At 49.2% G+C, this 15,217-nt stretch overlaps 1 protein-coding gene across 1 annotated transcript in view; it reads left to right on the top strand.

The window, feature by feature from the left end:
* The window catches only part of LOC139413919 (isoleucyl-tRNA synthetase 1), a 103,895-nt gene that overhangs the window by 13,675 nt on the left and 75,003 nt on the right, over positions 1–15,217 (top strand). Inside the window, exons 8-10 of the mRNA XM_071161780.1 lie at positions 4,323–4,410; positions 8,447–8,507; positions 9,560–9,655. Of these exons, the coding sequence (XP_071017881.1) occupies positions 4,323–4,410; positions 8,447–8,507; positions 9,560–9,655 (245 nt within the window). The remainder of the gene's footprint in view (positions 1–4,322; positions 4,411–8,446; positions 8,508–9,559; positions 9,656–15,217) is intronic.

Here is a 15,217-nt window from a genome sequence, read left to right as displayed (position 1 = left end):
GTCTAAAGTAGTGCACTATATAGGGAATAGGGCCCTGGTCTAAAGTAGTGCACTATATAGGGCTCTGGTCTATAGTAGTGCACTATATAGGGCTCTGGTCTAAAGTAGTGCACTATATAGGGAATAGGGTGCCATTTGGGATGCATTACATGTTGTTGGGGTAAATTATCTGCCTAGATAGTGTTCTTTACCTATCACTCTCTTCCTCTTTAAAATATGGATGAATGTGAATGTGTTCTTTTGATTTAGGTTCTGTTTGCTGGAGAGAGGAGACAAACACACTTGTCATCTTAATGGGCCCTGGTATAAACATTAAATTCAACATTTTAAACAGCTCTTGGACAACTATCAACGTTGTATTTGTCTTCTGTTTGGAACATTTTTTTGTTCCCAGAGGACATGTTTGTAACTGATTTGGTTTAATCATGCGATGATAATAATAGTGAGTGTGTTTGTGTGTGTGTGTGTGTATATATATATATATATATATATATATATTTATATGTCTACTGAAGACAAGCTCACTGGACTGTAGCTCACTGGTCTGTAGCTCACTGGTCTGTAGCTCACTGGACTGTAGCTCACTGGTCTGTAGCTCACTGGTCTGTAGCTCACTGGACTGTAGCTCACTGGACTGTAGCTCACTGGACTGTAGCTCACTGGACTGTAGCTCACTGGTCTGTAGCTCACTGGTCTGTAGCTCACTGGTCTGTAGCTCACTAAGCCGTAGCTCACTGTCCTGTAGCTCACTGGTCTGTAGCTCACTGGACTGTAGCTCACTGGACTGTAGCTCACTGGACTGTAGCTCACTAAGCCGTAGCTCACTGGTCTGTAGCTCACTAAACCGTAGCTCACTGGTCTGTAGCTCACTGGTCTGTAGCTCACTGGTCTGTAGCTCACTGGTCTGTAGCTCACTGGTCTGTAGGTCACTGGACTGTAGCTCACTAAGCCGTAGCTCACTAAGCCGTAGCTCACTAAGCCTAGCAGCAATGTTCCAACATCTAGTGGAAAGCCTTCACAGAAGAGTGGAGGCTGTTATAGCAGCAATGTTCCAACATCTAGTGGAAAGCCTTCCCAGGAGAATGGAGGCTGTTATAGCAGCAATGTTCCAACATCTAGTGGAAAACCTTCCCAGAAGAGTGGAGGCTGTTAAAGCATTAAAGGGGGGGACCAACTCCATATTAATGCCCATGATTTTGGAATGAGATGTTTGACGAGCAGGTGTCCACATACTTTTGGTCATGTCGTTTACCTAGTGCTCTGTGGTTTGACAGTGCCACAAGTTAAATAAGAACTTTTACACTGTGGTAAGTGGTTGTCTCACCAACCTTAGTTGAATGCACTGACTGTAGATTGTTCTGGATAAGATTGTCTGTTTAAATTAGTCAAATGTAGATTTCTAATGAAGGTCAAACATTTGTGTTCAGGACTGGAGTTACGACACATACTGCATCTAATTTCTGTTAGATCAGGAATGGTCTGAACTACTTGGTCTTCTATTGGATCAGGAATGGTCTGAACCACTTGGTCTTCTGTTAGATCAGGAATGGTCTAAACCACTTGGTCTTCTGTTAGCTTTACGAATGGCCTAAACCACTTGGTCTTCTGTTGGATCAGGAATGGTCTGAACCACTTGATCTTCTGTTAGATCAGAAATGGTCTAAACCACTTGGTCTTCTGTTAGCTTTACGAATGGTCTGAACCACTTGATCTTCTGTTGGATCAGGAATGGTCTAAACCACTTGATCTTCTGTTGGATCAGGAATGGTCTGAACCACTTGGTCTTCTGTTAGATCAGGAATGGTCTAAACCACTTGGTCTTCTGTTAGATCAGGAATGGTCTGAACCACTTGGTCTTCTGTTAGATCAGGAATGGTCTGAACCACTTGGTCTTCTGTTAGATCAGGAATAGTCTATACCACTTGGTCTTCTGTTAGATCAGGAATGGTCTAAACCAATTGGTCTTCTTTTGGATCAGGAATGGTCTAAACCACTTGGTCTTCTGTTAGATCAGGAATGGTCTGAACCACTTGGTCTTCTTTTGGATCAGGAATGGTCTAAACCAATTGGTCTTCTTTTGGATCAGGAATGGTCTAAACCACTTGGTCTTCTGTTGGATCTGGAATGGTCTAAACCACTTGGTCTTCTGTTAGATCTGGAATGGTCTAAACCACTTGGTCTTCTGTTAGATCAGGAATAGTCTATACCACTTGGTCTTCTGTTTGATCAGGAATGGTCTAAACCACTTGGTCTTCTGTTAGATCAGGAATAGTCTATACCACTTGGTCTTCTGTTTGATCAGGAATGGTCTAAACCACTTGGTCTTCTGTTAGATCTGGAATGGTCTAAACCACTTGGTCTTCTGTTAGATCAGGAATGGTCTAAACCACTTGGTCTTCTGTTAGATCCGGAATGGTCTGAACCACTTGGTCTTCTGTTAGCTTTAGGAATGGTCTAAACCACTTGGTCGTCTGTTAGCTTTAGGAATGGTCTAAATCCCCAAAATAAATATATTTTAAAATTATTTTTCTTTTTTTATATATATATTTGTAATAATGACAATTACAGCAATACTGAAGGAACAATGAACACCATGTAAGAAAGCTAACGTTTCAGTTCCTTGCTCAGAACATGAGAACATATGAAAGCTGGTGGGTCCTGTAAACATGAGTCTTCAATTTTCCCAGTTAAGAAGTTTTCGGTTGTAGTTATTATAGGAATTTTGGGACTATTTCTCTCCATACTGTTTGTATTTCATATACCTTCAACTATTGGATGTTCTTATAGGCACTATAGTATTGCCAGCCTAATCTCGGGAGGCTTGAAGTCATAAACAGTGCTGTGCTTCAAGCATTGCTAAGAGCTGCTGGCAAACGCAGGAAAGTGCTGTTTGAATGAATGTGCCTACCACCGCTCAGTCAGACTGCTCTATCAAATATCAATTCATCGACTTAATTATAATAAACACAGAAATACGAGCCTTTGGTCATTAATATGGTCAAATCCGGGAGCTATCATTTTGAGAACAAAACGTTAATTCTTTCAGTGAAATACAAAACTGTTCCATATTTTATCTAACGGGTGGCAACACGAAGTCTACATATTGCTGTTACATTGCACAACCTTCAATATTATGTCATAATTATGTAAAATGGTCTTCACACAGTTCGCCACGAGCCAGGCGGCCCAAACTGCTGCATATACCCTGACTCTGCTTACACTGAACGCAAGACAAGTGGCACAATTTCCCTAGTTAATATTGCCTGCTAATGACATTTTTTTTTTAAACAACGAAATATGCAGGTTTAAAAAAAATATATACTTCTGTGTATTGATTTTAAGAAAGGCATTGATGTTTATGTTTAGGAACAATTGTGCTTTTTTCGCAAATGCGCTTGTTAAATCATCACCTCTTTGGCGAAGTAGGCTGTGATTCGATGATAAATTAACAGGCACCAAATTGATTATATGCTAGTTAAACTAGTAATATCATCAACCATGTGTAGTTAACTAGTGATTATGTTAAGATTGATTGTTTTTCATAAGATAAGTTTAATGCTAGCTAGCACCATACCGTGGCTCCTTGCTGCACTCGCGTAACAGGTGGTCATCCTGCCACGGTGTTTCCTTGTGGAGAGCAATGTAAATCGGCCACAATCGGCATCCAAAAAGGCAGATTACCGATTGTTATTGAGAACTTGAAATCGGCCATGCCGATTAATCGGTCGACCTCTATTTCAGACACTACGGCTGAGATGGTAGGATGTGTATAATACTGCTATGAAACTTTTATACAAAGCTTTTATTTTTGTGTTCTATTTGTAATGTAGGTTATTTTTGTGTTCTATTTGTAATGTAGGTTATTTTTGTGTTCTATTTGTAATGTAGGTTATTTTTGTGTTCTATTTGTAATGTAGGTTATTTTTGTGTTCTATTTGTAATGTAGGTTATTTTTGTGTTCTATTTGTAATGTAGGTTATTTTTGTGTTCTATTTGTAATGTAGGTTATTTTTGTGTTCTATTTGTAATGTAGGTTATTTTTGTGTTCTATTTGTAATGTAGGTTATTTTTTTGTTATTTTGTAATGTAGGTTGTAATGGACACCATTGGGAACGAGACCCTGATTCTCAATTGGGCTACCCGGGAATGAATCAATGATAAGATAACACTATGGTTGAACTTCTTCTGTTTCAGACAACACCACTGGGATAGGTGAATGTGTTTCACACTACTATAAACTGCTGTAACACTTTGTTTTAGTGAGGTTCTTACGAACCTTTTATAACACACCTGTGAACCTCTATAAACTCTCTCTATTCCAGACAACAGCACTGGGAAGGTGTACATTATGATGGAGGCCAGGCTGGTAGCACTCTTCAAGACAGAGGAGGAATACACCATCATGGACAAGTGAGATCAATCAATTAACCCATTAATCAATCAATCAATATATGACCCTATTAATCTATATAAATCAATTAACCCATCAATCAATATATTAACCCATCAATCAATATATTAACCTATTAATCAATCAATATATTAACCTATTAATCTATTAACCTATTAATCAATCAATATATTAACCTATTAATCTATATAAATCAATTAACCCATCAATATATTAACCTATTAATCTATTAACCTATTAATCAATCAATATATTAACCTATTAATCTATTAACCTATTAATCAATCAATATATTAACCTATTAAGCTATATCAATCAATTAACCCATTAATCAATCAATCAATCAATATATTAACCTATTAACCCATTTATCATTAACCATTTGATCAATTAACCAATGAATCAATTAACCTTGCCTAGAGGAGGGCTGGATAAAAACAAATCTGCACTCCAGGAGGAAGAGGGTTGAGTTGGCCAGTGGTAATGGTAGACAGTAGACTAGTACAGGGGTTATCTCCCAGACAGCTATCTAGGAGGAAGAGGGTTGGGTTGGCCAGTGGTAATGATAGTTTAGTTTAAACCTCTCCTCGGGGGAACCCTTATCCGTTCCATGTATTTGATATATTCCACAGCTAGCACACCTGATTTAACTTGTCAACTAATTAATCAAACCCTTGACTACGGGATTCAGGTGAGGATAGGTCAGGGCTACGACAACACAGGGAAGCATCAGGGGGTCCCGGAGGAGAGGTTTCAAAAGCACTGTAATAGACTAGTACACATTAAAAATATGTCCGTGTCTCCGGCCTGTAAGATGGCTGCTTTAAGCCATTTTCCTCTGGTGCTCTGAGATAGTGTTGAGACACTGGGACAGGCATCACTAGAAGAAATCGAGGCATATTAGATGGACTGGCAATCTCTCATCTATCTATCTGGGTTTGATTGCTATTCCTGTGGTGTTCTGGTGAGGAAGGGATCAATTGTTTGTTTGTTCATGGACACCTGAAGTCCCCACAAGGACAGTGACACAAGAAAAATGATCTCTTGGAGACATTTTCCAGGTCCCCACAAGGACAAAGGCTATTTTAGGTCTTAGGTTAGGGGTTAGAGTTGGGGGCGTAGGTTAGGGGTTAGAGTTGGGGGCGTAGGTTAGGGGTTAGAGTTGGGGGCGTAGGTTAGGGGTTAGAGTTGGGGGCGTAGGTTAGGGGTTAGAGTTGGGGGCGTAGGTTAGGGGTTAGAGTTGGGGGCGTAGGTTAGGGGTTAGAGTTGGGGGCTTAGGTTAGGGGTCAGAGTTGGGGGCTTAGGTTAGGGGTCAGAGTTGGAGGCTTAGGTTAGGGGTCAGAGTTGGAGGCTTAGGTTAGGGGTCAGAGTTGGAGGCGTAGGTTAGGGGTCAGAGTTGGGGCGTAGGTTAGGGGTCAGAGTTGGGGCGTAGGTTAGGGGTCAGAGTTGGGGCGTAGGTTAGGGGTCAGAGTTGGGGCGTAGGTTAGAGTTGGGGCTTAGGTTAGGGGTTAGAGTTGGGGCTTAGTGGGTAGTGTTGTAGTGAAGGGACAATGAACCACAGTGGGTAGTGAAGGGACAATGAACCACAGTGGGTAGTGTTGTAGTGAAGGGACAGTGAGCCACAGTGGGTAGTGAAGGGACCATGAGCCACAGTGGGTAGTGTTGTAGTGAAGGGACAATGAGCCACAGTGGGTAGTGTTGTAGTGAAGGGACAATGAACCACAGTGGGTAGTGTTGTAGCGAAGGGACAATGAACCACAGTGGGTAGTGTTGTAGTGAAGGGACAATGAACCACAGTGGGTAGTGAAGGTACAATGAGCCACAGTGGGTAGTGTTGTAGTGAAGGGACAATGAGCCACAGTGGGTAGTGTTGTAGTGAAGAGACAATGAGCCACAGTGGGTAGTGAAGGGACAATGAACCACAGTGGGTAGTGAAGAGACAATGAGCCACAGTGGGTAGTGTTGTAGTGAAGAGACAGTGAGCCACAGTGGGTAGTGTTGTAGTGAAGGGACAATGAGCCACAGTGGGTAGTGTTGTAGTGAAGGGACAATGAGCCACAGTGGGTAGTGTTGTAGTGAAGAGACAATGAGCCACAGTGGGTAGTGAAGGGACAATGAACCACAGTGGGTAGTGAAGGGACAATGAGCCACAGTGGGTAGTGTTGTAGTGAAGAGACAGTGAGCCACAGTGGGTAGTGTTGTAGTGAAGGGACAATGAGCCACAGTGGGTAGTGTTGTAGTGAAGAGACAGTGAGCCACAGTGGGTAGTGTTGTAGTGAAGGGACAATGAGCCACAGTGGGTAGTGTTGTAGTGAAGGGACAATGAGCCACAGTGGGTAGTGTTGTAGTGAAGGGACAATGAGCCACAGTGGGTAGTGTTGTAGTGAAGAGACAGTGAGCCACAGTGGGTAGTGTTGTAGTGAAGGGACAATGAACCACAGTGGGTAGTGTTGTAGCGAAGGGACAATGAACCACAGTGGGTAGTGTTGTAGTGAAGGGACAATGAACCACAGTGGGTAGTGAAGGTACAATGAGCCACAGTGGGTAGTGTTGTAGTGAAGGGACAATGAGCCACAGTGGGTAGTGTTGTAGTGAAGGTACAATGAGCCACAGTGGGTAGTGTTGTAGTGAAGAGACAATGAGCCACAGTGGGTAGTGAAGGGACAATGAACCACAGTGGGTAGTGAAGAGACAATGAGCCACAGTGGGTAGTGTTGTAGTGAAGGGACAATGAGCCACAGTGGGTAGTGTTGTAGTGAAGGGACAATGAGCCACAGTGGGTACTGTTGTAGTGAAGAGACAGTGAGCCACAGTGGGTAGTGTTGTAGTGAAGGGACAATGAGCCACAGTGGGTAGTGTTGTAGTGAAGGGACAATGAGCCACAGTGGGTAGTGTTGTAGTGAAGGGACAATGAGCCACAGTGGGTAGTGTTGTAGTGAAGAGACAGTGAGCCACAGTGGGTAGTGTTGTAGTGAAGGGACAATGAGCCACAGTGGGTAGTGTTGTAGTGAAGGGACAATGAGCCACAGTGGGTAGTGTTGTAGTGAAGAGACAGTGAGCCACAGTGGGTAGTGTTGTAGTGAAGAGACAATGAACCACAGTGGGTAGTAAAGAGACAATGAGCCACAGTGGGTAGTGAAGAGACAATGAGCCACAGTGGGTAGTGAAGAGACAATGAACCACAGTGGGTAGTGAAGAGACAATGAGCCACAGTGGGTAGTGAAGAGACAATGAGCCACAGTGGGTAGTGAAGAGACAATGAGCCACAGTGGGTAGTGAAGGGACAATGAGCCACAGTGGGTAGTGTTGTAGTGAAGGGACAATGAGCCACAGTGGGTAGTGTTGTAGTGAAGGGACAATGAGCCACAGTGGGTAGTGAAGGGACAATGAGCCACAGTGGGTAGTGAAGAGACAATGAGCCACAGTGGGTAGTGTTGTAGTGAAGGGACAATGAACCACAGTGGGTAGTGAAGGGACAATGAGCCACAGTGGGTAGTGTTGTAGTGAAGGGACAATGAGCCACAGTGGGTAGTGAAGGGACAATGAGCCACAGTGGGTAGTGTTGTAGTGAAGGGACAATGAGCCACAGTGGGTAGTGAAGGGACAATGAGCCACAGTGGGTAGTGAAGAGACAATGAACCACAGTGGGTAGTGTTGTAGTGAAGAGACAATGAGCCACAGTGGGTAGTGAAGGGACAATGAGCCACAGTGGGTAGTGTTGTAGTGAAGGGACAATGAGCCACAGTGGGTAGTGAAGGGACAATGAACCACAGTGGGTAGTGAAGAGACAGTGAGCCAAAGTGGGTAGTGTTGTCGTGGGAGCAGAGGCATAAGGTTAAGCCTGTTCCATAAGGATAAGCCTGTTCCACAGAGTTTAGGCAACAGGAGAAGTTTAAGTTTCTCAGCACATTTAAAGCACAGCATAATCAGCCTGACGCTGTCTTCCAGTCCTACGTGGGAACTACAAGGTAGTAGAAATACGTGTTTCAGTACGACAGGCGGAACAGCGGTTTGACTTGTTGTTTTGTCCTGTAGGTTCCCTGGGAAGACGCTGAAGGGGAAGAAATACAAGCCTCTGTTTGACTATTTCAGGAAGGTGAGATGATGTGTGTATGATAATGTGTAATATTGTATAATGTGTAATATTGTATAATGTGTGTAGTATTGTATAGTATTGTACAATGTATAATATTGTATAATGTGTATAGTAACGTATAATGTATGTCTATAGTATTGTATAATGTGTATAGTAATGTATAATGTATAATATTGTATAGTAATGTATATTGTATAATATTGTATAGTAATGTATAACATTGTATAGTAATGTATAATGTATAATATTGTAATGTATAATATTGTATAGTAATGTATAATATTGTATAGTAATGTATAATATTGTATAATGTATAATATTGTATAGTAATGTATAATATTGTATAGTAATGTATAATATTGTATAGTAATGTATAATATTGTATAATGTATAATATTGTAAAATGTATAATATTGTATAGTAATGTATAATATTTTATAATGTGTATGGAATTTATAGTAATATATTGTATAGTAATGTATAATATTGTATAGTAATGTATAGTAATGTATAGTAATGTATAATATTGTATAGTAATGTATAATATTGTATAGTAATGTATAGTAATGTATAATATTGTATAGTAATGTATAGTAATGTATAATATTGTATAGTAATGTATAATATTGTATAGTAATGTATAGTAATGTATAATATTGTATAGTAATGTATAGTAATGTATAATATTGTATAGTAATGTATAGTAATGTATAATATTGTATAGTAATGTATAGTAATGTATAATATTGTATAGTAATGTATAGTAATGTATAGTATTGTACAATAATGTATAATAATGTGTATAGTAATGTATAGTAATGTATAATAATGTGTATAGTAATGTGTATAGTAATGTATAATAATGTGTATAGTAATGTATAATAATGTGTATAGTAATGTATAATAATGTGTATAGTAATGTATAATATTCTACCTCGATCTAAAGAAATGTGTGTTCATTCACCAAAAGAGCCTACATGTAGTATAAAACCTGTCTGTCTCTCCTCTGTAGTGCAGGGAGACTATAACAGGTTCTAACATGTCCTCTGTAGTGCGGGGAGACGGGGGCCTTCCAGGTGGTGATGGACAGTTATGTCAGAGAGGAGGAGGGGACAGGAGTCGTCCACCAGGCGCCATACTTTGGAGCTGTGAGTATTTGATTTGTTGATTTTAATTAAATTATTAATCTGTTCACATCTGTACCGTACATATTTACATGAAACAAAGGGATCTGAGATCAGGTTGTTGGAGGGAATCAATGATCTGAGATCAGGTTGGTGGAGGGAATCAATGATCTGAGATCAGGTTGGTGGAGGGAATCAATGATCTGAGATCAGGTTGGTGGAGGGATTTAATGATCTGAGATCAGGTTGGTGGAGGGAAATGAATGATCTGAGATCAGGTTGTTGGGGGAAATGAATGACCTGAGATCAGGTTGGTGGAGGGAATCAATGACCTGAGATCAGGTTGGTGGAGGGAATCAATGACCTGAGATCAGGTTGGTGGAGGGAATCAATGACCTGAGATCAGGTTGGTGGAGGGAATCAATGACCTGAGATCAGGTTGGTGGAGGGAATGAATGATCTGAGATCAGGTTGGTGGAGGGAATCAATGACCTGAGATCAGGTTGGTGGAGGGAATGAATGATCTGAGATCAGGTTGGTGGAGGGAATCAATGACCTGAGATCAGGTTGGTGGAGGGAATGAATGATCTGAGATCAGGTTGGTGGAGGAAATGAATGACCTGAGATCAGGTTGTTGGTGAAGGAAATTAATGAATGACAGACACTGACACAAACCACCATTCCGGTTCCCTCTGCACCACACCGTAATCACAGTACCACATCATGCCGGCTTCTGACCGGCTCAGTATTCAGAGGGCTGTTTGTTGATTGGTTGGCGGTTGCCGGGTCGATTTATAGAGTGGTTCCGATACTACAGAAAGGTAGAGGGATGATATGACTGTTTCTCTACCCCAGATGGCACCCTATTTCCTATGTAGTGCACTACTTATTCCCCCTATTTCCTATGTAGTGCACTACTTATTCCCCATATTCCCTATGTAGTGCACTACTTATTTCCCATATTCCAGCTAGCCCCTGGTACTGGTCCCTGGTAGCCTCGCTAGTCATTACTGGTCCCTGGTAGCCTCGCTAGTCATTACTGGTCCCTGGTAGCCTCGCTAGTCATTACTGGTCCCTGGTAGCCTCGCTAGTCATTACTGGTCCCTGGTAGCCTCGCTAGTCATTACTGGTCCCTGGTAGCCTCGCTAGTCATTACTGGTCCCTGGTAGCCTCGCTAGTCATTACTGGTCCCTGGTAGCCTCGCTAGTCATTACTGGTCCCTGGTAGCCTCTCTAGTCATTACTGGTCGCTGTTAGCCCCGCCAGTCGTCCCCCGCCAGTCGTCCCTGGTCCCCGGTAGCCCGGCTAGTCGTCCCTGGTCCCCGGTAGCCCGGCTAGTCGTCCCTGGTCCCCGGTAGCCCGGCTAGTCGTCCCTGGTCCCCGGTAGCCCGGCTAGTCGTCCCTGGTCCCCGGTAGCCCGGCTAGTCGTCCCTGGTCCCCGGTAGCCCGGCTAGTCGTCCCTGGTCCCCGGTAGCCCGGCTAGTCGTCCCTGGTCCCCGGTAGCCCGGCTAGTCGTCCCTGGTCCCCGGTAGCCCGGCTAGTCGTCCCTGGTAGCCCCGCTAGTCGTCCCTGGTCCCCGGTAGCCCCGCTAGTCGTCGATGGTCCCCTGTAGCCCCGCTAGTCGTCGATGGTCCCCTGTAGCCCCGCTAGTCGTCGATGGTCCCCTGTAGCCCCGCTAGTCGTCGATGGTCCCCTGTAGCCCCGCTAGTCGTCGATGGTCCCCTGTAGCCCCGCTAGTCATCCCTGGTCCCTGATAGCCCCACTAGTTGTCCCTGGTAGCCCCGCTAGTCGTCCCCGGTAGCCCCGCTAGTCGTCCCCGGTAGCCCGGCTAGTCGTCCCCGGTAGCCCGGCTAGTCGTCCCTGGTCCCCGGTAGCCCGGCTAGTCGTCCCTGGTCCCCGGTAGCCCGGCTAGTCGTCCCTGTTCCCCGGTAGCCCGGCTAGTCGTCCCTGGTCCCCGGTAGCCCGGCTAGTCGTCCCTGGTCCCCGGTAGCCCGGCTAGTCGTCCCTGGTCCCCGGTAGCCCGGCTAGTCGTCCCTGGTCCCCGGTAGCCCGGCTAGTCGTCCCCGGTAGCCCGGCTAGTCGTCCCCGGTAGCCCGGCTAGTCGTCCCTGGTCCCCGGTAGCCCGGCTAGTCGTCCCTGGTCCCCGGTAGCCCGGCTAGTCGTCCCCGGTAGCCCCGCTACTCGTCCCCGGTAGCCCCGCTAGTCGTCCCCGGTAGCCCCGCTTTTCGTCCCCGGTAGCCCCGCTACTCGTCCCTGGTCCCCGGTAGCCCGGCTAGTCGTCCCTGGTCCCCGGTAGCCCGGCTAGTCGTCCCTGGTCCCCGGTAGCCCGGCTAGTCGTCCCTGGTCCCCGGTAGCCCGGCTAGTCGTCCCTGGTCCCCGGTAGCCCGGCTAGTCGTCCCTGGTCCCCGGTAGCCCGGCTAGTCGTCCCTGGTCCCCGGTAGCCCGGCTAGTCGTCCCTGGTCCCCGGTAGCCCGGCTAGTCGTCCCTGGTCCCCGGTAGCCCGGCTAGTCGTCCCTGGTCCCCGGTAGCCCGGCTAGTCGTCCCTGGTCCCCGGTAGCCCGGCTAGTCGTCCCTGGTCCCCGGTAGCCCGGCTAGTCGTCCCTGTTCCCCGGCAGCCCGGCTAGTCGTCCCTGGTCCCCGGCAGCCCGGCTAGTCGTCCCTGGTCCCCGGCAGCCCGGCTAGTCGTCCCTGGTCCCCGGCAGCCCGGCTAGTCGTCCCTGGTCCCCGGTAGCCCGGCTAGTCGTCCCTGGTCCCCGGTAGCCCGGCTAGTCGTCCCTGGTCCCCGGTAGCCCGGCTAGTCGTCCCTGGTCCCCGGTAGCCCGGCTAGTCGTCCCTGGTCCCCGGTAGCCCGGCTACTCGTCCCCGGTAGCCCCGCTACTCGTCCCCGGTAGCCCCGCTAGTCGTCCCCGGTAGCCCCGCTAGTCGTCCCCGGTAGCCCCGCTTTTCGTCCCCGGTAGCCCCGCTACTCGTCCCTGGTAGCCCCGCTACTCGTCCCTGGTCCCTGGTAGCCCCGCTACTCGTCCCTGGTCCCTGGTAGCCCCGCTACTCGTCCCTGGTCCCTGGTAGCCCCGCTACTCGTCCCTGGTCCCTGGTAGCCCCGCTAGTGGTCCCTGGTAGCCCCGCTAGTGGTCCCTGGTAGGCCCGCTAGTGGTCCCTGGTAGCCCCGCTAGTGGTCCCTGGTAGCCCCGCTAGTGGTCCCTGGTAGCCCCGCTAGTGGTCCCTGGTAGCCCCGCTAGTGGTCCCTGGTAGCCCCGCTAGTGGTCCCCGGTAGCCCCGCTAGTCGTCGATGGTCCCCGGTAGCCCCGCTAGTCGTCGATGGTCCCCGGTAGCCCGGCTAGTCGTCGATGGTTCCCGGGAGCCCCGCTAGTCATCCCTGGTCCCCGGTAGCCCCACTAGTTGTCCCTGGTAGCCCCGCTAGTCGTCCCTGGTCCCTGGTAGCCTCGCTAGTCGTCCCTGGTCCCTGTTAGCCTCGCTAGTCGTCCCTGTCTGTTTCTCTGTCTGTTTCTCTCGTCCCTGGTAGCCCTGCTAGTCGTCCCTGGTAGCCCGGCTAGCCGTCCCTGGTCCCCGGTAGCCCCGCTAGTCATCCCTGGTCCCCGGTAGCCCCACTAGTCGTCCCTGGTAGCCTCGCTAGTCGTCCCTGGTAGCCTCGCTAGTCGTCCTTGGTCCCTGGTAGCCTCGCTTGTCGTCCCTGGTAGCCTCGCTTGTTGTCCCTGGTAACCCCGCTAGTCGTCCCTGGTAGCCCCGCTAGTCGTCCCTGGTAGCCCCGCTAGTCGTCCCTGGTAGCCCCGCTAGTCGTCCCTGGTAGCCCCGCTGGTAGCCTCGCTTGTTGTCCCTGGTCTCTGGTAGCCTCGCTTGTCGTCCCAGGTAGCCCCGCTAGCCGTCCCTGGTAGCCCGGCTAGCCGTCCCTGGTAGCCCGGCTAGCCGTCCCTGGTAGCCCCGCTAGTCGTCCCTGGTAGCCCCGCTGGTAGCCCCGCTAGTCGTCCCTGGTAGCCCCACTAGTCGTCCCTGGTAGCCCCGCTAGTCGTCCCTGGTAGCCCCGCTAGTCGTCCCTGGTAGCCCCGCTAGTCGTCCCTGGTAGCCCCGCTAGTCGTCCCTGGTAGCCCCGCTAGTCGTCCCTGGTAGCCCCACTAGTCGTCCCTGGTAGCCCCACTAGTCGTCCCTGGTCCCTGGTAGCCTCGCTTGTCGTCCCTGGTAGCCCGGCTAGTCGTCCCTGGTAGCCCCGCTAGTCGTCCCTGGTAGCCCCGCTGGTAGCCTCGCTTGTCGTCCCTGGTCCCTGGTAGCCTCGCTTGTCGTCCCTGGTAGCCTCGCTTGTCGTCCCTGGTAACCCCGCTAGTCGTCCCTGGTAGCCCCGCTAGTCGTCCCTGGTAGCCCCGCTAGTCGTCCCTGGTAGCCCCGCTAGTCGTCCCTGGTAGCCCCGCTAGTCGTCCCTGGTAGCCCCGCTAGTCGTCCCTGGTAGCCCCGCTAGTCGTCCCTGGTAGCCCCGCTAGTCGTCCCTGGTAGCCCCGCTAGTCGTCCCTGGTAGCCCCGCTAGTCGTCCCTGGTAGCCCCACTAGTCGTCCCTGGTAGCCCCACTAGTCGTCCCTGGTCCCTGGTAGCCTCGCTTGTCGTCCCTGGTAGCCCGGCTAGTCGTCCCTGGTAGCCCCGCTAGTCGTCCCTGGTAGCCCCGCTGGTAGCCTCGCTAGTCGTCCCTGGTAGCCTCGCTTGTCGTCCCTGGTGGCCCCGCTAGCCGTCCCTGGTGGCCCCGCTAGCCGTCCCTGGTAGCCCCGCTAGCCGTCCCTGGTAGCCCGGCTAGCCGTCCCTGGTAGCCCCACTAGTCGTCCCTGGTAGCCCCACTAGTCGTCCCTGGTAGCCTCGCTTGTCGTCCCTGGTTGCCCCGCTAGTCGTCCCTGGTAGCCCCGCTAGTCGTCCCTGGTAGCCCCGCTAGTCGTCCCTGGTAGCCCCGCTAGTCGTCCCTGGTAGCCTCGCTAGTCGTCCCTGGTAGCCCCGCTAGTCGTCCCTGGTAGCCCCGCTAGTCGTCCCTGGTAGCCCCGCTAGTCGTCACTGGTCCCCGGTAGCCCCGCTAGTCGTTACTGGTCCCTGGTAGCCCCGCTAGTCGTCCCTGGTAGCCCCGCTAGTCGTCCCTGGTAGCCCCGCTAGTCGTCCCTGGTAGCCCCGCTTGTCGTCCCTGGTAGCCCCGCTAGTCGTCCCTAGTAGCCCCGCTAGTCGTCCCTGGTAGCCCCGCTAGTCGTCCCTGGTAGCCCCGCTAGTCGTCCCTGGTTGCCACGCTAGTCGTCCCTGGTAGCCCCGCTAGTCGTCCCTGGTAGCCCCGCTAGTCGTCCCTGGTAGCCCCGCTAGTCGTCCCTGGTAGCCCCGCTAGTCGTCCCTGGTAGCCCCGCTAGTCGTCCCTGGTAGCCCCGCTAGTCGTCACTGGTCCCCGGTAGCCCCGCTAGTCGTTACTGGTCCCCGGTAGCCCCGCTAGTCGTCCCTGGTCCCCGGTAGCCCCACTAGTCGTTACTGGAGCTGTCTGACTTGAGGGGGGTATCAGCTGCAGGTGTTCTTGACAAGGACAGACAGTCCTATGCTGGAGCTGGTAGGCTGGAGCTGGTAA

Source organism: Oncorhynchus clarkii, chromosome 7, assembly GCF_045791955.1.
Source record: "Oncorhynchus clarkii lewisi isolate Uvic-CL-2024 chromosome 7, UVic_Ocla_1.0, whole genome shotgun sequence".
Classification (NCBI taxonomy): Eukaryota; Metazoa; Chordata; class Actinopteri; order Salmoniformes; family Salmonidae; genus Oncorhynchus; species Oncorhynchus clarkii.
Note: the sequence above shows the minus strand (reverse complement) of the source record. Positions and strands in the feature narration are given on the sequence as shown.